The sequence below is a fragment of the Dermacentor silvarum genome, chromosome 11, assembly GCF_013339745.2.
Source record: "Dermacentor silvarum isolate Dsil-2018 chromosome 11, BIME_Dsil_1.4, whole genome shotgun sequence".
NCBI lineage: Eukaryota > Metazoa > Arthropoda > Arachnida > Ixodida > Ixodidae > Dermacentor > Dermacentor silvarum.
In genome coordinates, this window is record NC_051164.1 from 4,439,843 (window position 1) to 4,467,419 (window position 27,577).

Consider the following 27,577-nt stretch of genomic DNA (forward strand, 5'->3'; position numbering starts at 1 on the left):
ACTGCCAGAGAAGGTAAAACCAGTGCGGTTAGCGTGGCCACAGCATCCAATCCGATTTTGACGGCAGTTTTTTTTTTTTTTTCCGGAAAGAAAAAAACTTATATAAGTTGCCTCGTTCGACAAGACACACCAACAAAAAATTCAGGAGAAGAACGCAACTTCTACACCGGAAAATAGGCTATATATTCAGGCATCGCACCAATCACTCCACCAACTGGCAGAGCCACAAAGCGCAGCGGCCACACCGTTGCCGCTTCTCAGCAACTGCCCTTTACGCAACTATAATCGTTATTGGGATACGACTGCGGCCAACACTATGCGTGAAGGCAAACTCTGGTTTTATTTCTTTCCCCACACAGCTGGTGCCGCTGCTGGCACGGACGTGAGCGTCACCTCGTGGTGCTTCAAGGTGGCTTCCTCCTCATGCACCCTCCTCCTTGGCTTTCACCATTTTCCCGCTGCACTCCGCATTCACTCTTATCTTAAAGATAAAAGACCGAATGCGGCCACACACGTAATGCGCAAGCGCCAATTTTGGCGCACTTCGGCGCAAAATTGTTTATTTTTATCAGGATGGCGCAGGAAATCTCGTATGGCACAATCTGGCGCATTTGGCACAAGAGTGCAAGCTCTTTCGCTCTGCTTGTTTGCTCAGTTATGCCGCTGAGGCACGCTGACGCTTAACGGAGGAACGGGCACTTAAGAGCTGCACTGTAAAAACAAATGGAATTCAGATAGGCCTACCAGTTGCAAAGTAATCAGCGAGACAAGCTGAGCAGGAGGCAAGACGAACAGTTTTGAGAAAATAGCTTTCGATCTTGTATTTTAGATTCTACTTAAAGGGGCCCTGAACCACTTTTTACCCAAGTGGAGAAAGCAATTTTAAGTGAAAATAGGCTATAAATAAATACTTTGCCTCAAGAATGCGTTCAGCAGAAGCGTAGTTATTGGCAATCAAACATGGCCTCTGCAAGCTTCCACTCCTTCAATGCCTTGCACTGCGAAGGTTACGGTGGAGCGGGGCGTGCCTACAGCTCCGCCTTCTAAATGCCACCATGGCGTGCAGTTCAAATTTGCTTTTGATGTTGACAGCAACGCTACTTCTGATTTTGGCGCCTATGACACGGCAAATGTAAGCCAAACTCGGTTGTCGTCAGCGAGCCAGAGTGCGCTTAGCCAGTGAACTTGTCATGTCACCGCGCGGCGGTCACGGTATATACACTGCATAGCAGATCGCAGCTACATGCAACAGTAAAGCGTATGAGCAGTGCTTGCTTTGTTCACGACAGGGCTTGAGTGCATGCTCGCAATCATATGCAGCAGTCTGACCATGCTATGTGAGGCGGACCAGCTTTGTCCTCCACTAGCTTGACCGACAGATACAGTATAGACCACTTATAACGTAACCGGTTATAGCGCAGGACCGGATATAGTGCGGTCTTTTCAGACTCCCGTTAATTTTCCCATAGCACTCCATGTATACACGTATTGCTTATAGTGCAGTTGCGGGAAACAAAATGCCGGTTACAGTGCGGCTGCCTGGGAGTACGGAAGCCAGCTGAGACGGCGAATGCTCCCCTCAAACGGGCACCCCAAGACGGCGAATGCTCCCCTCAAACGGGCACCCCAAGGAGTGCTCGAGCAAGAAAGAGACGAAGTGGAGGAGAAGGGTATGTGGTGCGAACGAACAGCCAGTGAGGCTGAAACCGGAATCTTGAGTGCGAGTTGTGAAATATCACGGCCCGCATAGCGAGCGAAGGCCACGAAACTGCCAACGCCGGCCAACGCTCGCTTCACGATAATGAAACGAAACTTCAGGGAGCAGGCGGCGCCGGCACAGCACAGCACACGCGGAGACCGTGGAATGTGAGGGACGAGGGCGGCAGGGAAGCGGATTTCACCTCAGCAACTCCGCTGCTTCGGTGGCTCCCCTCGCCCTCCCTCGTAGCTCCCTCACTTTCGACTGTCACCGTGCGCACCCACCGCCGTTCAGGCGCCGCCGCTCCAGCCGGCCAGGCGCCAGCTCCCCTAAGTTTTGTTTTCTGCAGTTATCGGGAAGTGGGCGTTTGCCGGCGTGGGCAGTTTCGTTGGCCGGCCTGGGACAGCGCCGCTGCTTCCCTCTGCCCCGTAGCCGCAGCGTGCAAGGTATACACGTGACTAGAAAGTAGAGGAAACATAAAGGAGAAAGAAGGGTTCACTGCCATTTTCTACGTGTGGCTACGGTAGCGTGGCTGAGACGTCTGCACGTACACGCATGTTCCGGTGCAACGCAGAATCGGCAACCTTGCTATTTGAGAGAGGCTGAAATTTCCGCGGCTTTTTTTTTTCTTGTTTTTTTGTAGTTTTTTTTCGTTTGGGGGCGACATTGAGGGGTCTCTCCTAAGCTTTTATAAAACTCTATCGCAGTGCCGGAGCAATGCCGATCGGAGGCGCTGCCGCGTGATTTGGTTCGAATTAACGAGATTCGACTGTAAATTGAATGCAAACGTTCTAGCTGCATTCCTCGACTGTCGCATACGCGTGGCGGCTCGGTGCACATGTTTTGCATATGTGCGGACCTTGAAAATTGTTGCTTTGGTTATAGTGCGGTTGTGGGCGATTGTGAGTTTCGCTGCTGGAGTCACACGGTGCAAGATAGTGCAGCACGTAATCCACGGTGCAAGGTTGCGCTCGTTCAGTCGGGTGCGCCTCCACGTCTCCCGCTAATCGCCGTAATTTTCTTGCCGTAGGAGCGCTTCCGTATTCCGAAGGTGTGCTTCGTCCAAAGTTTTTTTCGCCAACGAGCGACGATCCATCACTAACCTGGGAGTTCTCAGTAATCCGAATTCTGTGTGTCAAGTGAAGACGCCGGCGTGGTTTACGAAGCAGACAACTGCGGTTGCCATCTTGCCCCTGCCACAGCAGCAACCAATGGAGAGACGCCTTTCAGCTCAGCAGCCAATCGGAGGCCCGCTTTTATCAGAGGGCCCGTGTGACTACCTAACGCAGACCCGCGCTTCTTTGGTGTTTGTGCGTTTGTTACAAGCTGGCAACGACGGACGAATTGAGAAGCGGGACGGCGAAACTTTGAGCTTTCGAACGATACCAAGATGGCGGCGCTCGGTGGCAGGAAACAAGAGATATGGCTCCATGAACTGCGGTGATTTTGCGCGACTTAAAGCTGTTTTCTCGCCCTGCGCACTGACGAATTAAACTTTTTCGGGCACTTTCAGTGCGTTTTCAGCCAAACCATTTTGATGCAGCGTAGATTAGGCGTTGCAGATACCCAAACACGTGGTTTTCAAAAATCGATTTTCTCGCGATTTTCGTGATCTGATCCCCGCGTCCCCCCTTAATTTAGCTAGTTTTAATTGTGTTTCGATGATACGAATTTCGGCTAATACGAATATTTTTCGTGACCCCGTGAGATTCGTATCATCAAGATTCCACTGTATTCTTATCAACTTCGGCCTGTTTATTGAACTTTATCAATAAATATACACAGTAACAGCAGGAAGAAGCGCACTGATCCGAACACCCCTTTTGATTGACGTCAGTTATTGGCCAATAGCAACCGCCTATGAGAATCTGCTATACGACGAAATAAAGCATCCAGAAGAGAGTGAGGAGCAGGCTTATGTTGAAATGAGAGCGTTTTAGAGAAAAGTGACTTCGCACTGCGCTCACGAGGGCCACACGCCGCGCACGACTGCAAAACTGGGCTGAGATATTTACAGCAGCATATGGCATGCACGGACTATGTTTTTACACTAAGCCTGAGGGGTGGTTCAGGGCCCCTTTAAACAAAAGGCACCAGGGGTTCTAGTGTTTTGCCTTGTGGGGTCCTAGGGTCTCACACGAGTACCGACCACCGTGGGCTCGAGCTTAGCTTTGCCACATCGTCAGCCGCCGCCTCCAGCACCGCTGCGCGCAAGCTCAGGCCCCAAGGGGCTACCGAGTGACGTATGCAAGAACTCTATGACGAACGCAACTGTATAAAGACGATGGTGTGAAGAAAATTAGATGATGAAGCTGGGATGACGATAATATGAACGAGTTGAGGAGAAGCATGGCTAGGGAGGAGGGTAACTTATAAATGTCTAACTCTCTTAATACAGTTAAACCTGGATATAACGAAATTGACAAATTCCCGAAAAACTTTGTTATAAAGAGGATTTTGTTATATGCAGGCTCAGCACGAAAATTCGAAAAAGAAACGCTTACCATATTTACTCAATTCTAAAGCACCCTCGATTGTAACGCGCACCCATTTTCCGTTTTCGGTGAAGCACTCATTCTTGGAATGTCACACAAGGTACCGGATGCGTGGACGCGTGTCGTTTCGCACAAGCGCGAGGCATCGGAAAAAAAGAGCAAGCGTCACGATGGCGTCGTAGCGTCGTATAGTGTTACAGTAGAACCCCGCTGTTACGTTCCCGCGTGCTGCGTTTTCCCGGCTGTTACGTCGTTTTCGGCCCGTCCCGGCACAGCTCCCATAGAACCCAATGCATTGGCAAGCCCGCTGTTGCGTCGCAACTGCGGGCCGTTCCCGCATCTTACGTTGCGAACTGCCACCCCGCGCCGACCCGAGCGGCCATTTTGACTTTTCATGTTGCTTGGCTTGGTGGCTTGACGATGGCATTGGTGGCCCAAAGTGCCAGGGGCGACAACTATGACGTATTTTGGATTTCCGGCAGCAAAAGTATGGCCCTTGAGATCCGTATTTGCTATCTAAACGGTGTCTATGACGCGTGTTGGCTCTAAAATTGGTTTTGGCTGATATATGTTTCGTATAAAGTCCAAGGGCGATAATGCAGTCGCCGCAAGCCGTATGTGCGAGTGAAACCATGCGAGGGGAGCCGATGACCGCATCTACATCTCTCGCGTGCAAGAAAAGCAGGGAGGAAGCGCGCCTTCTTCCATTGCGCTCGAGGCACCGGCGAGGAAGCGAGGGGGGAGGGATAGCGGGGCAGCGTTGTACTGTACTCTGGCATCAACTGCGTACTGCGGGGCGGGTCACGCGGGCCGTATCTTGAAAGCGATCTGCGTCGGGGCAGAGTCTAGGCAGTGTAGGTGCGTCGGCGGCTCATAGCTTTGTGCGTGCTGTGTGTTCTCGGCGCTCAGTTTGCGTTGAAGTGATGAACTACAGCACGAAGGTCACTTCGCTCGCTTCTGCAGCAGCACTTCCACACGCCGCCAGCGTTTGACAGCGCGTGTCCGCGCTCATCGAGTGTGATGTGTCACAGCGTCTGCCAGCGCGTCGGCAACATCAACTGGAAAAGGATAGTGCCAGCTTGGCGGGCTAAGCCAGTTGCAGCAAGCGGCGGGATCAGGTTTGAATGAAAGGAGGGGGAAAGGTCACGCCCGCGGCGGCAAGATCGCCAGGTCGAGGGATGCAGGCCCGCCTCGCACATGCACGCACGCACACGTGCGCTCGTTTGGCATTCCATAGCGGCGGAGAAGGTGCTTCCGGTTGCTGCTTGCGCAAAAATGACAAAATTTGGGGCGAAATCTCTAGGTGGTCGGAGGGGAAAAATCGTTACATCGAGGGGGTCTCCCGATGCCACTTCGTTACATAGAGGTCTCAAATACATGTGCTTCTATGGAGTAACGGCGGGGAATAGAAAAACTTTGTTATATGGAGATTTGTTATAAGCAGGTTTAACTGTATGAGACGCTTCACTTAAATTGCGGCACAAATGTTTTACTGTAGCTGTACCATACGGGTCTCTCAAATTTGTCCAAACCATTTCGGGGCCCTTTACCTCTTTCCCTACCATGATGAAAATATGTTTCTTGTAGGTTATGCGAGATTTTTTTTTTCTTTAACAAGAAAATACTGCACTCAATATTTTATGTGATACGTAACAAAAAGTAGAATGAATGCACTTTTCACGCTTAAAAGCTTTGTTAACGAGATGTATGTCCATAAAAAGATATAAATTGCCAAACTCAATATTGTGGGATAAAATTGAACAAAGTTTGCAAAGACACGCTTGTATCAACTAAGAAAAATGTTACGAAAATTATCGGACATGCTAAATGTATTGTCGTCTAATAGGCACTATCTCCGAAAAAATCAAAATTTTTCATTCAACGGGTATTCCACTACAAAAATTAAACTGCAAGCCCTACAGTTGGGTGTGCCAGGCTGCGGCCACCGATGTTCCGAGCTGCTTTGCGTCATCGCTCCGAGACGAAAAAGCGGCACCCTCAGACTCACTGCTGCACGATCCATCGATAAGATCAGCCGCAGACGCAGCGGAATAACAAGATGTGTGATCTTTCAAAGCACGCACGCCACTCTGGGAGGCGGCCATCTTTGCTTTCTACTTTAAACTTCAGAACGCTTTCAAAAATTACCGCCTGGCAGGAAAAAAGCAAACTGCTGCTTAGACAACTGAAATATAGTTCCTCCTTCACGTCCGATAGCGCAGTCCCTTAATCTTTTGTGCCGTTCTTGTGCTGCTTGCTGTATTATGTAGGCCTTTGATTCGTTAGTAGACGCACCTGATGGCAGCAGCTGGCGACTGTGGCATCTGAATCAGCTGAAAGTCGTGGATGGAAGGGTGCGGTGCATCGCCACCACGCACAGGCGTCGACGTCCGTTGCATGCCTCCCAGCGGGCACACGTGGGGCTGGTTCAGAAACTGCACAATCGCAGGCCGAGCAGGCATTAACATTGCCCTTCGTCTCGGGCACGCTCGACACACTCTGCAAAAGATCTTGTTGAGCGAGTTAGTGTTTCCTGCAAGACATGAGTGTTGTAGAGCAAGAATTCAGAAAAGGAAAAACCAGTGAAAGGAAAGAGTACTGTATAGGTGCAGCATGTTTTGCATTCGAATAAACAGTTGTGGGTTTAGGCTCTTTCCTTTCACTGGCTTTTCTTTTTCTGAATTTTTTCGCTACAAAAATCATGTCTTGACTGTGCAGATGTTGCAGGACTGGGCCATTCAAACCAAGTGCCTGATTACCATATTTGTTTGAATAAGGCTACTACAGTGAAACAAACGTCATATTAATGAAAATTTCAAAAATCCCCAGGGAAAAGCATATTCTTTTAATGCAAACATATTTAATTCCTACAAATTTTAATAACGAAATTGTAACCAAAATGTAAGCTGCATATTTGCAGCTTACAAAGCTGTGAAAGATTAGTCTTGTCACCTTGAACAGCAAATATTTCTGGAGGGCGCCGATTACAAAACGCTAGCCCTACCGCTCATGACCGCTTAATGGCAGCCCGTAGACCTAGAAACTACACAAAACAGCAACATTGGCATAACACTACAAACTGCAAGGTTGCGCGCGCGTTGCTGGTACGGCCGCAGGAAGCAGCGTGAAAGAAAGAAGAGGCGAGTGCAGAAAGAAGGGCAAAAGAAGGAAGAGGCTGTTGCTAGGCAACACTTGTCTGGGCAGAGCAGGCACTCTCAAAACCTGACGCGTCATCGCCTACTGTTCCGGCTGCCATGAAGGAGACACAGAAGTGTGAGAATCCCCAGATTTCAGAATAGTAATTCGTAGTCTTGAGGCATTGTTAAGATTCATCATGAAATTTTGTGCCAAACAAAAGGGGACAGAGATACACGAGGACACGTACTCGTAGAAAAAGCATTTGTCCTTGTGTATCTCTCTTTGTCCTCTTTTGTTTGGCGCAAAATCCCCCGATGAATCTTAACAATGCCTCAAGACTGGGTATACACTACAGTCAAGTTCCGTTATTTCTACCCTGAGGGAACCCACGAAATTGATCGAGAGGATGCAGAAAAAACCCCAAAAACAAACCAGATTCAGAGCTTTCTCCCCAAATTTTCCAGGTTATACCTGACGGTACTTACACCCAAGTAAGGGGGGGGGGGGGCAAATTTAGTGACACTTGGAGCAAGTGTGCACATCGTCTTTAGTGTCACTCGCAGATGACACTTGCTGTGACGTGCTAGATAGCAGTGCTTCAAGAATATATAATTCAATGCTCATAGCAGAGCCAGCACTAATTTAAAGATCACTTTTTTCGTGATTTCAGATATGAGCATTTTTACATCATCACTGAAGCCAAAATAAGCTTGAAACGCTCATTTTAGACTAATTCCGTCATACTGACTCTGGATTTTGGACACGTTCAGTGCTCGTATTGACTCAAAGCAAATACAGGTGTTAACGAGATTATGATATTCTCCATTCAAAATTGTTATTGTCATCAATCCCAAATGACACTTGGTTTTGCCGATGACTACCTGTGTCTACCGATGGCAGACACTCTGAGAGCCTGCGTACGAGTCGTCTTCCAAGCATTTTGATCAGCAGGCAGCAAATCAGTTGTGTGATTTGGGAAAAGCTATCCTCCGTCCAACATAGCCAGGGGTTGGTTCACCGGGGCCGCAAAGCTTTTTTGATAATGCCACAAGGATCTCCTTCGTGCTACTGTAAAGTGGGTGACATTAGCATTATTAGCACATATACCTGGGATGGTGAGAAAGGCAGCGGCTTGCGAGGTGTTGTCAAGTCTTGGCGCCAGCGTGTCCCGAGGATCCGCTCCTCCCGCAGAGAAGGCCGCGACCCTCCCGCCAGCGGCTGCTCGTCAGCCATTGCTCGCAGGACCTGCACGCACACACATGTGCAGAGCCGCTATTCAGCCATGGCTGTGGAGTAGGCACAGTGTTGAACTCACTCAACAGATATGGCACCCACCCGATGCAGTCGTCATTTAATCGGCGCAGGATACATCAGTGAAACCAGTGTGATCAGCAATATACATGACATTTCACTGATGCCTTTTTAAAGGAGTACCTACTGATAAAGTCATTTCTTACTTTATCGCGACCTTACCAGTGTGTTGAATGCTAATTGTTTCCCGGATGGAGAAGAATGTTTCAGCTTGTTTCTCAGTAGGCCAAGTTTAAGTCGAGCAGACGCACAAACATTATCAATGTTGTTGATTGAGGCAATTGTTGATGGTTACGCTTAAATATTTAAAGGAGTCTGTTTCAGTGACCGCGGATTGATTAATAGTGTATTGATATGCTAGAGGGGGTTTTTTGTTGGTCATGTGCATAAAAACGGTTTTTTTCTTCATTAAGTTTCATTTCCCAGGTGTCGCATCAGTCAGAAATCAGGATTTAGTGCTAACTTCACACCCTGCAAACCTTTCCCTTATTACATATTTGAATGGCCTCAGTGACCACAAAATATTGCACGCTGCTTTTTCACGCCATCTATCGAAGTAAACAAAACTAAAAAAAACACGCACACTTTATGACAGAGGCAACTATAACAGCATGACCCGAGATTTAGCAACGTTTTAAGATAATTTCACGGGCTGACTTCAATTTTCGTTCACTTGAGTCTAACTGGTTACTGTCTAAATCTGAATTTTTGCGCGTAGTTAAAATGTACGTTCGCACAATAACAATTATTGAACGGAAACAATCCCCGTGGTTTATAGCACACTAAAACGTCTAAGCAACAAGAAAAAACGTCTCTTTCGTTCCGCAAACTCTTCTCAATCTGAACTTAAGCAGGAGAAATATAACCTTGCAGTCGAGCAATATGAAAAACAGGTCTCGGAGGCCAAACATTGCTTTTTTTCAACCACGTTGCCCTCTATGTTGCACAATAACCCAAAGCGTTTCTGGCAATGCATTAATCCCCAATGGTCCAACACTGTTTTTCTCCGTTACAGTTCTGGCTCCCCAGTCCCCGAAAACGAGGTCGCTGATGCTTTAAACACTGCTTTCTGCTCTGTTTTCACTAATGACTACCCTGAAACTCTTCCAGTATTGCCACCTTCTACTTATCCCTCCATGGCAAACATTACTTTTGACGTGAACAGAATTGCTAAAATTATTGATTCATTAAAAAATTTGTCTTTGTGTGGTACTGACGGCATTACCTCCAAGGTATTAAAAAGAACTAAGCACATCAGTAGTCTTTTTCTAACGCTGATATTTCAACAGTCTCTCACAACTGGATCAGTTCCTGCTAAAGTCGGTAAATTATTCCCACTTACCACATGCGCACACACACCTCAGCTCACACCCATAACACACCCCGGGTACCACACGGCAACGGGAGGCAGCGCTGTCCCGACTCGACCAACCAGGTCAACCTGGTCAACCGAGCGAGAAGGGCAGCTAAGGCCGCTGGACACTGAAGGGACCACCCACTGCAGAGCAGCTACCTACGCTCGCGTGATTAAAGTTTATCCTCTCTCGCTCTTTCATCCTCACCAGCACGGATTTCGGAAAGCTCATTCTTGCAACACTCAACTTGCTCTGTTCCTGTTTGCAGGTTTTCTTCTTGTATCCCCCAAAAAAACACAGACGTCGAAGAAGAACGGAGACACACAAAGTTAGCGCCTGTGTGTGTCTCCTTTCTTCTTCTACGTCTATGTGGGTTTTTTTTTTTTTTTTTGCGCTACAAAAAACCTGCAAACATGTTACACCAACAAGCCCAAATGTCTACACTGTTGCTCTATTCCTACATGATTTACATTCTCATCTCGATCGGAACATCCCCATCGACGCTCTATTTTTGGACTTGGAAAAAGCTTTCGATAAAGTGTCACACAATCCTTCTCCTGCATAAATTCTCCCACCTCAACCTTCAACCAGACATTGTTAATTGGATCCATGAATTTCTAACTCATCGCCTTCAATTTGTTTACACTAACTCGATCTCTTCACCCTGTTCTATCTGGTGTGGCTCTGTTGTTGGGCCTCTCCTCTTTCTCATATATACTATACCCCTGTCAGACTCCTTTCAACTCCGCCGTCTTTATCTTGAGTGAGATGTGTTACCATTCCACTAACGGAGCTTTTGGTCAAAGGAGATCAGCGGCTGAAGGAGTACTCTCGTGCCCATGCTTGGTGTTGTAAAGCTGAGAATTTAATTAAGTTTTGCATTAAAAATAATGTCCAGTGTTTTTCAAAACAGTTCTGTTGAAAACGTTCAAGTAGAATTCAGCAACATTTATGCTTGCTGCTGGGCTATACTCTCGACCTGTAGGCATACTGTCGTGCTAGTGCTAGTCTTCCGCTTTGTCACTCATGACTGACACGGCACAGTGCACAAAATAAAAGAAAAGCTCACGAGATCACAGTGCACGAAATGTTGAGTATTGTTCGGGCAAAACAACACAGAGCCGTGCAGAGCCTACTCGCCACGCCGCAAAGGAACACAGAGAAGCACAAGGTGGCTAGCGTTGCTGTCAGCACTGCTATGTTTAGCGAGCGCACTTTGATTTTTAACGAGGTGTACGTTTTTCGCATCAAATATAATAAATAGTATTTTTTATGGAAGGAGCATTAATTATAATAGCTATGAGCGTAATTAGAAGTTACATTTTTGTAATTCTACAAACATCAAACGCCGCTGATAGCGCCTCTGGCGGCTTCTTTTGAAAACTTGGTATTGGCCGTGTGACACGGCCCCAACTTCCTTGAGGTCGAACTCCCTTACGAAGTTTCGCGCTCCTTTATCCTAAAGGGGTTTGTGGGTGCCCGTGTGACACGGGTATTAATGACTTTCCACTTACCTTTTCAAACATTCGCCTTTTTGCGGATGATTGCGTATTATACTGTCAAATCAAAAATCCTTTAGACTGCTCCTCTCTTCAGGTACACCTCCTCCAAATCCAGGCATGATGCAGCAAATGGTGCATGTCCCTCAACGTCAGTGTTCCCACGTGTCCTCTTATCGACGTCGTAATTATGTTGTGCCTTCGTACTCCCTTAACAACTGTACTTTAACACAGTGTGAGACATTTAAATACCTCGAAATGCATATATCGAGTGATTTACCTTGGACCCACCATATTAATCAGCTAACTAATTCCTGCAATCGATTACTAGGTTATCTAAACCATAACTTGTCTTCAGCATCTCCTTCAGTCAAAGTACTTGCACATAAATCCCTAATCCGTTCTAAACTAGAATATGCCAGTGCTATCTATGACAACCAACCAGGTTAATATGATTAATTCCCTTGAATCGGTTCAGAACCGTGCTGCCAGGTTGATTCTTTCTGACTACTCCTATAATACAAGTGTCTCAGCCCTAAAATCCCGGCTGAGTCTTCCCTCGCTCACCTCCCGCCGCAAAAGTGCTCGTCTTTTTTTCATTTTTTAGGTTCTTTCATTCGCCGCCCACGGGTAACCAAGTCATCCTTCCAGCGCATCGTTTCTCTCGCCATACGCATCCCAATGATTCCACCACGTTCTTTTTTTCTGCACAAAGCCCGAGAATGAAATACCCTTTCCTCCGACATCGCCCTCATCACCGACATTTCCCGTTTCAAAGCTGCTATTGAAGACCATCTTTCAAGTCACGCCACCTAACCTGTCCCGCCATTTTTCTACGTGCCCACCCCTCATGTAATGTCCCGTTCTGGGACCTTTGAGGTATCACGAATAAATAAATAAACGAATGTGCGGTCAAATCACGTCACTTGGTCACAAAACTCAGCCGATTGGCGTGCTGCGATCGGTAGCGATGTACCTTTTTAGAACCCTATAACAAATTGCACGTTTTACGTGCAGCACTTAGATGCGTCAATTAATGATCAGAAGGACCTACTCTAACGACTCAGTACGTTTGTATAAAATCGTCAAAATCGTTTCAGGGTCCCTTTAAGACAAGGTTATTTAGTTTCGCCATTTTGTGTTTAGCAGTTAGCAAATAGTGCCCATGGCACCGGCAAACTTGGATCTCGGACCACGATGAGTTGCGCTCAACGGCCAACCTTGTATAGCGTTCTTGTATTAGTGGTGTTATCATTTCTTTCTCTTAGTAAATTAGAGTGTTGTATACGTATTACTGTAGAATTGTGCTTTGTTAGTTGCTTGAAATAATGTTTGTTTTGCATTCTAACACAAATGCATTGTTTTCTTTTTTTTGGCTCTACCAGTAAGAGTACAGGTTCTCAATCTGTAATCATGTCTACTATCTGCGTAAATAACTTGTTTATTTTTGTGTATTATGCTTTTAAACATCTGTTATCTGTTTACCTGTCACTTGTTGCCATGTATGAATGGTCTCCTGGACCCCGTCAAGCTGTACTCTTGCAGCTTTTAGCCCAGGAGTCCAGCCAGAATAATTTCTGGTAAATAAAGAGAATTGAACCTAGCCCAGCAGAAGCTCCCACAACAGAGCAAAGCGAATTGTGAGCTTGCGGTTTGCGTTTCACGTGATCCGTGCACGTCCCGTGCCCAACGATACAGCTTGGTCGCGTTTGCTCCGTTGCTGTTGCCCATGCGTGGCCTGCTCTGTCCGCACTGTCGTCCTTTGTTGTGCAAATGCTAGCTGCGAAGTGATCCGATTGATGTTACATCTCACATGACCGTTTCGTCTGTGATCTCGTCTGTTATGTGAATGCAGAGGGGGAAGAGCCACTGGCCAAAGATACAGCCAAAAATACAAAGCCAAAGCAGTGAACGGAACATTTTGCAAGAATTTTAGCGTTGTATTCAGTACTCTTTCTTGCAGCGTGCGCACACTGTTGGGGAGAACCCTGAAGACCATGGTTTATTTGAGCTTGCTGACGCGGCTGCGGACGCCCAGATCATAGATGCAGCATTGGGTCAGTGAGATTAAGCGGACACAGATGAAAAACCTGCACTCAACACAATTGAATACAGCGGCGGTGACTATGCACTTACACAATGCTTGAATAAGTTAAGGGGGGACGTGGCTTTGAAAATCAACTTCCTGATTTCTTCATGGATTTTGATGAAAATTGGCACAAATGTTTAGAATGTCTCCCTGATACTTCCATAAAAGTTTCAGAGTGATACCTTGAGAACATTTTATTGAGCAGAATTTTTCTCTCTTGAACTTTCTGGAGGGCCTGGGGAGCTTAAAAAACATGATGGAAGGCTTGTTGAGTATTGACTGCATAGCTCAATGCGTGCTGAAGGTCGTGACAGTCTTACTTTTTTTTTTTCGCAACACACATTTTTTAGATAGTCATTTTTCAAGTTACCTTCGCACCAAGCACACTTTCGGAGTGAACGAATAGCCACGCCATAAATTTATAAAATGTCAAGATAAAAATGCGAGACTGTCTCGACCTGCACTGTAGTCCAAGGAACGTGACAAAAAAAACAGAATCAAAATAGGCTAAACGGTAACGAAGAAATCAGCTCCAGAAACTGAGCAGAAAGGCGAAAAAACAGTTTTGAGAAAACGGCTCTCAAAGTTGCACCTTCTCTTCAGTTCTCTAAAACGCACCAAAGTTGTAATCTTTGATGTGTTTTGTGACGTGGGGCTTCTGGTACATGTGGCCTCTGGTCTGCTGATCCTTCGTCCTGCCTTTTCCATGTTTGTATGGCATTCTTTGCTGCTGCTCTACAAAGAGCATGGTGCCTGGGTTTCAAACCAAGTGAGGTGCAGAACTATGTGGCCATAAATATACAGTAGTTCTAGCGTTGTATCTTCAGACTGCCTCATTGACAGCAGCCTATAGTGCAGTCAGTGAGGCACTGTTTTCTTTTGGTAGAATCGACCATGTTACTGAATGAAGCTCTCAGCAGCCTTCTGAATCATCTTCCATTGACAATGGCTATGGAGGTTAGGAGAGCCACTGATAGATAGGCAGCAATGCAGCTGCTAGGTGCTTTCCAGCCTGTACTTTTGTATCATGCCTCACTTCTACAGCCAGGTGTCTGTGCCAGCCCAAGTGGCCTAGTGAACAGAGCTCATGATGAGGTTCTCTTTATGAAGGGGTGGTATGATAGGTATTATTACTAGATATTGTGGCATTACGATAACAGAGTCGGCGCGCGATGTGCTAAGTCGCGGGTCGATCCGAGGTGCCGATGTTCGAAATGCCTGGTCGCGGGTCCGCGGAATAGACGCTCGACGAGCTTAGTCGCGCAGTCCGAGGTGCCGATGCGCGAAATGCCTGCATGGTCGCGGATCCAAATGCTCGGTAAGCTCAATCGCGAGGTCCGAGGTGCCGACGCGCGAAACGCCTAGCCGCGGGTCCGAGGAATAGACACTCGAGGTGTCGACACTCCATGAGCGATGTGCCGACGCGCGAAATGCCTAGCCGCGGCCTCGAGGAGTCGACGCTCGCGGTGCCGACGCGCGAAGTGCGTAGCCGCGGGTCCGAGGAGTCGACACTTGTTGAGCGATGTGCCGACGCGCGAAATGCGTAGCCGCGGGCTCGAGGAGTCGACGCTCGATTTGCTTAGTCGCGCAGTCGGAGGCGCCAACGCACGAAATGCTTAGGCAAGGATCCGAGAAGTCCGCGCGCGATGTGCTTCATCGCCGAGTCGGAGACGCCTACGCGCGAGAGGCTTAGCCGCGTGTCCGAGCATTCCGTGCTCGAAGCTCGGTCGCGAAGTCCGCGTCACCGATGCTCGGAATGCTTAGCCGCGGGTCTGAGACGTCCACAAAAAGCGGGATCGGCCACACTACTGCTATGTCCATGTTGCGCCCGCTTTAACACTCGTCGAAATTACGGAAACTGTCCGGAGCTCGCGAAGACACCGCAACAAGCGGAGCAGACGACGCCATCACGGAGCGAGCACCGGACCAATGGCGAACCGCGCTGGAGTCACGTGGCGGGCGCGGCCAATCGGTGGCTCCGGCACGACCTTCAATCATTTGCTTTTTGTGTGCTTGTTTCTGTATGGAGGAGATAGCTGAAGCGGTAGATTTGAAGACGGAGAAATGCGCTTTCCAACGAGACCAAGATGGCGGCGCTCGGCTGCACCGTTCCGAAGATATCGTGGCTTGAAAAACGCCGTTTTTTCGAGATTTCCGCGCAATTTTTCGGCACCTTGGCTGATACAACAATTTTTTTAGAGCACTTCTACTTGGTTTTCAGTGATGATATTTCGGAATCAGATAGAATAAGAGTTACAGAAACTGAAAATGTGATTTTCAAAAAATCGATTTTTTAGCCATTTTTCGCGATGCGAAAGCCGCGTCCCCCCTTAAGAAGTGGCGTGCTTGCATCCGGCAGAAACTTGCAACAGACTAAGCTGACGTGTTTCTCGGCGAAATAAACAGGCAAGGATGGCCGTCACCTAGGTGGGATTGCTTGGGCATCTTTTTCTTTACTTCCGCATTATTTCCAAAGAGTTGAGACATTATTGCTACAGCTTTTATGTTGCATCCCCTTTTATCGATCCCACTTACATCAAACGTTGCTGACATCCCGTTCACTTTGTAATGAGGGTTTATTGTATTTTGAATTTTAGGCGTACCCACCGAGTCCAAATCATCAGTTGGCAACTGTATTCAAATTTGTGCCAAGATACAATGGCCACTTTTTACAAAATTGGCACATTCATCATAGGAGGTTTACGCTTGCCACATGGAAACCTGGTGGGCTTAACCTGGCCAGCAGCAGAGGTCCTGACGAATTGTTCACCACTAAACATTTCTTAACAAAGAAGTGGCACAATTTGGGCAACACCAATTGAAGAAGCCTAATTTTAATGTACGAACATCTCTGAAATGCCATGGACAGGCATGTTCACGTACCGAGGGAAAGCCAAGAATGTTCACTTGAACCGATCCAGACTCGTCGCAGAGCCCCACTTCGTCATAAGTGGTGCTGTCTGCTTCCAAGTGACTGTAGTCCGAGTCGTGCGACTGAGCCGATCGCTGCAAATGCGACAAAAAATTAGGGACACAGGAACATTACGCATATCCAACGCACCGTAGGAATCACTGTTACATGAAACATCTTGCATGCATCTAGCGTTATTTAAGGTTCCCCAAAGTGCAGTAGACTTCCGTTAATTCAATCCTGACGGGACCGACGAAAGCGGCCGAATTATCCAGTACAAAACACATCGCCTATTCATTTGGCACTATTTTCCCAATTCTAACATGCGCCCACTTTCTACGAGCCCAAAGTAGAAAACGAACATAGAAATACCAGTAAAGCTCCTGAACAAAGTAGAAATCTAACCAACACAGTATTTTTTATCCGAACAATTGGCAGAGGGTCTAATGTGTGTTGCACAATGGCGACATATTTTCTAAAGTCAACTTTGCCGCAACGCATCCATGTTATGTGGTAATGTTTTTAATCGATGGCTGTATTTGTGCCGGATTGCGAGCGCGTGGCAGGTGGACGCCGGCGAGCGTGGGGCTGCACGCCAACCGCCATGTGTGCCGGCTTGCAGCAGCGGGCGTTGTAGCAAGGCATTTTAAGTTTTTAAACACTGCACAGAAACAGGGTGGCAATTTGCACGTTGTGTCGACAATGCACACACACAGGCACTAGTGTCAAGTATCGAGCATACTTGACATGCCTGTGGTGTCCGTTTAACTCCAGTCCACCTTCTACCAGCACTGTAGTGCGTTCACCGCGGCCGCCATATGAAGCTCTGCCATAGCGTTGCGTTTCCTGACCAAGAACCCTGCTACTACGATGCTGACATGCCGCAGCTTTGCAGCAAAGCAGGGCTCGTCACTGTCCTCGAAGTGTTCGGAGCACAGAAAGTCGCGCTTTGACCCATGTTGGCGGCGATGAGCGCGCAGGGCGAATCCTTCGGCTCTGTTGGGAACTTATGGCCTTGCCTCTCCCGACGATACTTTCCTCACACCCTTGCACACAGCAGCGTAGAGGCGCTATAAAGACTTGGGCATGCGAAAACAACTATGCAGCCACGAGCAACCGTGCATTTGAGACGTCGTTCGCTGCCGGTCGGCGCCGTCCATGCGGGTCTAGAGACACGGGTATGACTCGCACGCCGGTATCTGGCACAGATAACGCCACAGAAATGTCACTTCCTCTAGTTCACAGTGCTTCCACTTGATGCGGTATTTTGCGGAAAAGGCAATAAATTCATTATTTTCTGCTAGTTTCTGCCTGAAAACGAGGTTGTGTCAACCTATTTCAGCACCCAAGCTATCATTTAGGCTAAAAATCTCGGTGGCTAAACTTTTGTTCAGTATCCTTTTAAAAGAAGACTACTGTATTACCAGATAGCGCTACGTGTCCATATATGGTGAGCGATTATGTGTGGCACGAGTATGTGTGACAATGGCTTAACGGGTATGATGGTGACAATGGTGGTATGGCCCACGTCTGGCCCACATGGAAAGCACCCCACGTGACAACCGATAGGTTTGGAAAGGGCGAGAACATGGAGAGAGAGAACTGGTTCTTGAGGAGAGGAAGTATGACGCCGACAAGGTGGGCACCGAAAGCCGGAGGAGGAAGGCGCCTGGGAAGCTAACGATCGCACCTCGATCTCACGTGCACAAGGGAGGAAAACCAGGAGCAACCGTCCCATCTTCCATCGCGCGCATGGGGCATTGTAATCTGGCAGCAACTGCATATTTTGAACACGATCTGCATTCGGGGCACAGTCTAGGTTTGACAGCGGTTACAACCATACTTACCTGTGTAATGAATGCACTCGCAGAATGAACGCACCACCCCCAACTTTAGTCATCAAAATGTAGATTTTTTTTATCCTGCATAATAAACACACCCTGAACTTTCTGCTGTGAAGTAGCAAAGACACGGTACAATTCATTGTCCGATATGGCGTCCGGCGAGTATGATTGTATCAGATGCCTAATCATGCCGTGTGTCTCCAACTTTTATTGCAATAGCAATCATACGGAAACTCCCAAGCGCACTATTGCCGTCGGTGCCGACGATTGCAGCTCTATCTCCCGCGTTCGAGGAGGAAAGTGGGGAGTAAACGCGCCGTATTCCATCGCGTGCATGAACTGCGCATTGCGCGGCCGCACAGACCCTATCTTGAAAGCGATCTGCATCGGGGGCTGAGTCTAGGTACAAAGACGGCTTATACCTTTGTGCGTGCGCCATTCTCACCGCTCAGTTTGCACTGCGGCGATACACGGCACGAAGGTAAGGTCACTTCACTCGCTGTTGCAGCCATGCTTCCTCACGCCAGTGTTCTTGCTCAAAATTTTATCCCACGTAATAAGCGCACCCCGTAACTTTGCGTACATTTTAAAGGTGCGTGCATTATGCGAGTAAACCTTTTTGCGTTCTCGCCGCATGCGAGACGCAGCACCGGGTCACTTGGCTCGCTGCTGCTGCCGTGCTTCCTCACGCCAGTGTTGGACAGCGAGTGCCCGCGGTCATTGAGTGTGATGTGTTTGCCTGCGCGCGCTCACACCATGCTTGTTAATTTAGTTATAAGCGACTGTTCGCAAGTTTATACGGCTGATAAAACTACTATCCTTACTTCGTATAGTAGTCTACTCATTTGCAATCACAATCGATGGTTAGCCGTTCCAGCGAAACAGCGACTCTTTGCACGTAAATAAAGTGTACTTGCTTCTCCCCCCCTTCCCCAATTTGCCTGCAGAAACATAGCGGCCCTCGGAAGCACTAATTGGTAATCAGCTGTTTACCTCAGGGCCTATTATTTTATACAGCGTGTTCATTTTTAAGTTTTACAGCATTTTTAGAAATTGCCCGTGGCAAGTAGCATAATTCATATCATTGACCTCGGTTATTCGATGCAGCAGCCATTAGTAGCACGAGAAATCGAAACACATATTCAAGAAATTAACAAAAATTCTCTAGTTAACTTCTTCATTACTTTACGACACATATCCCAATTTACCAATTATAGCCGGTGAGCTTGTGAGGCTTGGAATGAATTTCCTGAATGTCACAAGTTTGGAGATATGTGCTATCAAACTCGCTGTAAAAATGCACTGTTCCACTTACTTTTTTACCAAAATGCCATTTTATACATTCAAGCACAAAAGTAACTGGAACACCCATGTATTCCCTTTGGGAAATATCTCGAAACTGGTGTCATCCTGGAAATTCATTTCAAGCGGATGCATCTAGCAAACTCGCCGGCTACAATTTGTAAATTGCAATATGTGTCGCAAAGTAATCAACTAAAAAGTTCATTAGCAAATTTCGGTTAATTAGTTGAATATACGTGTTTCGATTTCTTGGGCTACTAATGTCCGCCTCTTCGAATAACCCAGCCATATGACAAGAATTGTGCTACCTGCCACAGGCTATCTTTAAAAATTCCGTAAAGCTTAATTTTGAACACCCGGTATATCGAATTACCTCTATATCGAACTACTTTGTGATCCCTTCAGATTCAATATATCCAGGTTCGACTAGAGTTGAAACAGGCGTAATGCACATTGTGCCACACAGACAATTGCGCAAGAGCGAGAATGACGCCGTCATGGCATCCGATATCGCAGCGGCGCACAGCCCGAGCTATGCTGTTTTACTGTATGTGGTACAGTGCAGTCCACTTATAATGACATCAAGAAGGAAAAAAAATCCGATCGTTATAACCGACCATCGTTATATCTGGGCTGCCGTATAAATAATACAAAAAAACAAAACTGAATATATTTTTGTAGTCCCAAAACGGAATTTGCCACTTGCGTTAAAAAATCGACGTTGTAGAAAGTAGGCTGTGAAAAAAAAATATTTATTTATACCTCTAAATAGCGTCTTAATCGTTAGGCGCGCTTAAATAGAAATCTGCGCTTGCTTTCGCAGAAATTTTGGATTCACAACCGCTGTGTGCATCGTGTCCAGCTGCTGCGCGAACACTGGCGGCTAAAATTTAGCATGCACGAAATCAAATCAGCGACTCGATAGACGACATTGCACTTTGGTTGAACATCGGGGTGGGTGTCAAAGACGGGCCATTGTCAATCTCGTCGTCATGGACGCTGCTGTCGTCGCCATAGAATTAATATAACAAACTCAATAACAAAGTCAGTATGGTTGTCGCCTCTCTCGTACAACGCCGCCGTCTGTCGAGACAACGATCGCCCCGGCGGAGATCTCCTCGCAGAACGAGGCACCACTACCTGCACTTTCAAGCTCCTCCATCGAAGCCCCACCTATTTCATCGTCAGTATCGACGTGCTCCCCGACTTCGGTAATGTCAGCAGCTTCCACCGTGTTAGTTTCACCCATGAGGGTTTTGTCCTGGCGCACAAAGCACGCATTTTTCCGTAGATCGGCAAGGCCACTGCTTCTAGTCTTCATGGTCGTGGCGCTCCCAGTTTTCATAATGTACGATATCATCGACTGCGCGAGCTCATATTTCTTCAAGTCTTGCCAAATTAGCAGCTTCGTCAGGACCTTTGCGCTTTGTCGGCGCACCTCCCGCGGCGAATTTCCGCGCTCGCTGAGAGAGGGAGATTGTAAAAGCAGCGTAGGCGGCGCAGGCGTCGCTCACTTATAGCGCCCCCACCCCCCCCTCCTCTGGACGCTCGCTTGACCGCCGGGGACGCGGACACGAAGCAGCTGGCGCCATCTTGTGCACGCTGCGCCAACTTGCGATGCTCTCCGTAGCTTTCGTTAGCAATCGGTGTGTAGGCGGGATGCGCTGCGCGGTAATAGTGGCAGATACGAACTCGCGTAGGTAAACTTTTGCCCCCTCTCGATTATGGGCAACTTGGGAAAGCAAACTTCACGATTATTCTGCATGAAAAATGCTGCCCAGAAGCCATATTTCGATCGTTATCTCCGATGATGATATGCGGTGAATAATATATCGTTATACAGTTAAACCTGGATATAACGAAATTGACAAATTCGCGAAAAACTTTGTTATAAAGAGGATTTCAATATATGCAGGTTCGGCACGAAAATTCTAAAAATAAACGTTTACTGTATTTACTCGATTCTAACGCGCCCTCAATTGTAACGCGCACCCGTTTTCCGTTTTCGCCGAAGCACTCATCCTCGGAATGTCAGAACAGGTACCGGATGCGTGGACGCATGTCGTTTCGCACAAGCGCGAAGCATCGGAAACGAAGAGCGAGCGTCACGATGGCGTCATAGCGTCGTATAGTGTTACAGTAGAACTTCGCTGTGTCGTTCCCGGGGGCTGCGTTTTCCCGGCTGTTACGTCGCAACTGTGGGACCGTTCCCGCATCATACGTTGCGAACTGCCACCCCGCGCCGGCCCGAGCGGCCATTTTGACTTTTCATGTTGCTTGGCTTGGTGGCTTGACGATGGCATTAGCCGCCCAAAGTGCCGGGGGTGACAACTATGACGTATTTTCGGTTTCCGCCAGCAAAAGTATGGCCCTTGAGATCCGTATTTGCTATATAAAGATGGTGTCCATGACGCGTTGTGGCCCTAAAATTGGTTTTGGCTCAGATATTCCGTATATAAGGGTACGGCCACGCTAGCGGCAAAAAACACGCGCGTCATGCAGCGAGCGGCAAGTTGCCGCGCGTCAGCGCCTTGCCGCGAGGCCACCGTGGCACGCGCGTCTAGCCGCGCGGCAGTGCGATAAGATCTCCCGCGCTCTCCGAACGGGCGAGCAACACCGCGAGCGCTCGTTTCATGCGAGAGACGACGATCGTCTATTAAGAACCCGGCGCGGACCGGCGGCGTTCCGATTGTGATGGCTCCGTGACGTCACCCTCGTCGCTCTTGATTGGTTCTTCATCTCACGGCACGCGGCATTTGCCGCAGCACCCATTTCGCGCGGCACGCCGCCAGACCCCCGATTCCTCCCGCTTATGCCGCATTATGCCGCGCGTTTCTGACGCGCGTTTTTGCTGCGTGTTTTTGCTGCGTGTTTTTGCCGCTAGCGTGGCCGTACCCGAAAGTCCAAGGGCGATAACGCAGTCGCCGCGCGCCGTATGCTGTATGTGCGAGCGAAAACGTGCGAGGGGAGCCGACGTCCGCGTCTAAATTTCGCACGCGCAAGAAAAGCAGGGAGGAAGCATGCCTTCTTCCGTTGCGCTCGAGGCACCGGCGAGGAAGCGAGGGGGGTTGCGCGCGGTCGCGGGGCGGCGCGCGATCGCGCAGGCCATATCTTGAAAGCGATCTGTGTTGGGGCAGAGTCTAGCAGTGTTGGTGCGTTGGCGGCTGGTAGGTTTCTGCGTGCTGTGTGTTCTCGGCGCTCATGTTTGCGTTGAAGCGATGACAACAGCACGAAGGTCACTTCGCTCGCTTCTCCAGCGGCGCTTCCACACGCCCCCAGCGTTTGACAGCACGTGTCCGCGCTCATCGAGTCTGATGTGCCACAGCGTGTAACAGCGCGTCGGCAACATCAGCTGGAAAAGGAGAGAGTGCCGGCTTGGGGGGCTAGGCCAGCTGCAGCAAGCGGGAGGATCAGATTTGAATGAAGGGAGGGGGAAAGGTCATACCCGCGGCGGCAAGATCGCCGGGTCGAGGGATGCAGGGTCGCCTCGCACACGCACGCACGCACGCACACGTGCGCTCGCTTCGAATTCCATCGTGGCGGAGAAGGTGCTTCTGGTTGCTGCTCCCGCAAAAATGACAAAATTTGGGGCGAAATCTCTAGGTGGTCGGAGGGGAAAAATCGTTACATCGAGGGGGTCTCCCGCTGCCACTTCGTTACGTAGAGGTCTAAAATACATGTGCTTCTATGGAGTAACGGCGGGGAATCGAAAAACTTCGTTATATCCAGGAATTTGTTAGTATATGGAGGTTCGTTATAAGCAGGTTTAACTGTATTATTCATCTCTTGTTCTAACCTCTCAGCACGCAGCACGAGGCACATGCCCATGCAATTGAGCATGCCATAAATAAAAGGCGGCCGATGAAGATGCCGCTTGCTGCTAGAGGGCTCCCCCCATTTTAGAAGCGCAGCGATGCATGGGCGCCCAAGAAACGGCCTTTGGAGTCAGGCGGTCGGGTAAATTTTTTGTTTCCGCGGTCGTGAAGTGGTTGAAAGCGCATAATGCTGGCTGGCGAGGTCGCCAGGTAGGCGGGTTTGACTCTGTCCATAGCCGCGACTTCTGCGCATCCGCTGAGCTCGATGTTGAGTTTTTGCTGTCCGGTTGAGCACCTTGAAAGGGCCGTCGTAGGGAGGCGTAAGGGATGGTCGGATGCCTTCACGCCAGACGAAAACTTGGCTCGCTGTAGTCATGTCCTTGCTGACAAAAACGCCAGTCGATGATGCATCCCGGCTAGGGCAAGGATTCAGGCATGAAAAGAGGAAGCGGAGTTTGCGAACGTAACTGTCTGGATCGGGCATGGCGGCAGTACATCGAATACATTGAATACATAATTCATCGAATACTTAATACATAATACATCAAATACATAATTCGAATAGATTGAAATACGGCCGCCGCGGTCAGGATTTGATCGCGCGATCTCGTGCTCAGCAGCGCAACGCCTTAGCTCACCACCGCGGCAGGTCCTCCACGTGTGTAAACCAGGCAGCAGGATTCTGTGGCCAAAACGATGGCAGGTGAATCTGCACCGTGACGATGCCCTTTTCGCCGATCGCCGGTCTTTTGTTCGTGGTCCCTTCCATGCTGTAGTGCTTGCCTTGCGATCACGTCCGGGTCACCACGTTACGGGGACAGAGGTTAGGTCCACTATAACAATGCGCGAGTCGGTGAGCGAAAGAACAAGGAACCGTTCAGGTCGATGACAGGAGCAGAAGAGACTATATTTTATTCTTCTTCTCTTTTTCTAACCTCGCAGCACGAGGAACGAGGCACATGCGCATACCCATGCACCTAAGCACGCCATAAATAAAAGGTGGCCGATGAAGATGACGCTGGCCGCTACATGTGGCACGCCTCCGCCGTGGTCACGTGTGGTCACGCGCCTTGGGAATGCGTGACCACATGTGACCTTTATCGCCGCTTCCAAAATCCGCGGGAAGCGGTTACTCACTAATCCCGAAGGCCGTATCATCGTCGCGGTAGGACTGGTGTGGGCGTGTGCTGCCATACGCCCAGTTTGGTCGCACTTCCATGCTATGGCATTTCGTGTGTGCCCTCTTGTTACCATGACCGCGCTGGAAGTGATCGTTGTAAGTAGTACAGCTATCTAAATAAGGTTCGTTATATCTGGAAGAAGTTCCCATAGGGGGGTCGGAAAATCGTAAATGCACTGAAATGTGGTCGTTATAACCGCTATCTGGGATCGATATAAGTGACTGTACTGACGATTCTGAAAACTGGGAGCACCTGCTATCATGAAGGCTCGAACCAGTGGTCATGCTGATCAAATAGAAAAAGGGTGAGATACCCTTTTCCACCATAACTGTTTTTGCCAGAGTGCCTCCCATGATAGTGAAACCAACACGGTTGAAGCCGCTGACAGATCTGGGAGCACGTCGCCGCTGACGATTAAACAGGCGGTGCTTTGATGAAGGAGTTTCTGAGAGCCTCCTTATGAGAAGAGATCTCTGACGAGACGATCATTGTGGAGACAGACGGCAGCATTGTCTGACGGAGGCGACGGCAGCAGCGGAAGTGACGACGAGTCTGACTCCAACCCCTATGTTCACGCACTCCGTCAATCAAGTCACCGAGTGATTTCGTGCACGCTATAAGATTGCCGCCAGTGTTCACACAGCAGCTGGACGCGATGCAACACGCAAGTGTTAAATGGTTTTAACACGCATGTCTTAAACATGTCTAACATGCACGTCATTCATGTTATCTGATGCATGCATGCATGTTACTCAGTATCCAGATGTACCGAATAAACGCGTGTAAGGGCCGCACTTTGTTTAAGGATAAGTGGAGCAATTTTCAGGGTGTGGCCGGCCTATACATGCGATGTGTAAAGGAAAATTTTTGGCAAGAAGAACAATGTACCAATTAGCAAACAAAGAGCATTTAATACAGTATACGACATATACACTCCACAGTTGTCACTCCCCGAGTCCTCAGACTTGAAGCTGGAGCTGTGTTGCAGTGCACGCTCATCACACAGGAAGTCAAATCTCGGCGCCGTCCAAGCTATTCAGAGATGTCAGTGACAGTCAAATTTCGGGATACGATGTTTGTCGACACCGAGCTCCCCGCCGTAAGGATCCAGCCAAGCACAGTCGCAAGCGATGCACTTTTGAGGCGTCCGGTCAGCGTCTACTCGAGACAGCGGCTGGCCATCCACTGCCTTCGGAATTCAACCAAGGGGCCGACATCCAGTGCTTGCAGCATGCCTGTGAAGCTGCCCGCCGGAATAACAGTCATGTCTGTGCCGACACGGCGCAGCTGTTGCGTATTTGTGGTGGACGACGAGGATCGCGTTCTCTCATCTGTCGACGGCACCTGGAAGCTTGCACATGCCCGCGCATTTTGAAGACGGGCGAGTCGAGGAAAGGGTGGGTGCGACCCTTACGTTTTTTGTCGGATACGTATTGGGAAAAACGGGGTGCAGCCCTTACATATACAGTATATCTAGTTAAAGAAACAATCACGATACGACAGTATAAGTGATATATATGTCATGTCATGCATATCCTGATATATATCCTGTTAATGAAATGATCACGAAGGCGTAAGATAGACTCAAAGTGCCCAAAGTAGACCAAGAATCCTAAGTGAAACGCCATTCATACGTTCTTCACTGTTAAGTTTTTCTGGCTGCTACATCATGTTTTCACGGTTTCAACCTAAAGCCCAGTGATTCCTATGTATTATGGTCCCATTTGAAATGACAGCATTTTCTGTAATGTTCCTGCACCTAGATTACATTTCAATGTGGTGGTTACGTAGCTGCAGCTGTGCAGAGGCAGTACGAAATGCCAGAAGTATGCAATTGTTAGCCCCTCCCGATAAGCGTGCCACAACAGAGTTGCAGTTTTGATGGCTCCTTGAAATCAGCTTCGCCACAATACAGTTATGAGGTGAAGCGTATTAAGAGTAGAATGGGGCCACTGTCACGTTACATAGTATGCGTCCCTTCATTATGCGTGCACACAGAGCTGTTTCTGACATTGCTCAGGCAATAAGTGGCCTTCTTCAATGTGAAATTTTTTTTTTGACCCTTGAAAAAAAAAGTATCAATTAGGTTCTACTGCAATCGCATTAAAAGAGACAGGCGCTGTCACTTGCCTCACCAGATCAAGAAACTGAAAGGGAAAAAGAGGAAATAAAAAATACGAAAATTAAATTAAATTAAAAGGACCAACCAGTCGCCTCCGCTTTCCCCGCCGTAGAATGGGTGGTGTGACGAGGCGGGAACTGCTTGCACTGCTGCAGTGCGATGATGTCGAGGAGACCACGTGAACCTCCGAGGTGTTGGTGACATCCCCGAGCTGTGATGGCGCACCATCTGGGCAAAAGCAGAAGACACTAAGTACAGGAGGCACAACCGACATTCTCAGGCATGTTCGTCCATTCACAGAGTGCGGCCACAACTTTGTCTGCAGACGACATTTTTGAGCACGAGTGCGGGGCACATGATGCATGTTTTATTAGCACATCTATTAAACGGTCTCGTTAAAGTTTTACAGGAGTGGGACAGCCTAAAGTTGTTTTGGAGCAGGCAAAATTTTATGTTGGAGCGGCTTGGAGCAGTTTCTGGCTTTAGAGCAGTCTCGAGCAGGGTATTGAGTCAACTGACAAGTGAACTAAAATATAAAAATATTATTTTCTGCAGACCAAAAGCAGACAAATTTTTTTCACTTAAGGAAAAAATTGTTTTTGGTTGAGGTTGGACGTATTCTCTGGAAAGCTTTATGCACCCCTACACTTCGTAGCACAGTACAGCTACGAACTTGCTCTCATATTAGACGTGGCAGAACCATTTTCAAAGGCGCCAAATTTGCTCATTTGTAGACTGAACTGTAGTTGAAATCTACACAATACGAAGCATTGTGCAAATAGCTAAAATAAATGTTGTTTGATCCATGCTTGTATC

At 48.3% G+C, this 27,577-nt stretch overlaps 1 protein-coding gene across 1 annotated transcript in view; it reads right to left on the reverse strand.

Annotated features, from left to right (window-relative positions):
• LOC119433600 (myb-related protein B-like) overlaps positions 1-27,577 on the reverse strand; it is a 200,707-nt gene that overhangs the window by 78,585 nt on the left and 94,545 nt on the right. The window contains exons 9-12 of the mRNA XM_049659049.1: positions 26,847-26,989; positions 16,470-16,592; positions 8,440-8,577; positions 6,490-6,629 (exon numbers count right to left, since the gene is read on the reverse strand). Of these exons, the coding sequence (XP_049515006.1) occupies positions 6,490-6,629; positions 8,440-8,577; positions 16,470-16,592; positions 26,847-26,989 (544 nt within the window). The remainder of the gene's footprint in view (positions 1-6,489; positions 6,630-8,439; positions 8,578-16,469; positions 16,593-26,846; positions 26,990-27,577) is intronic.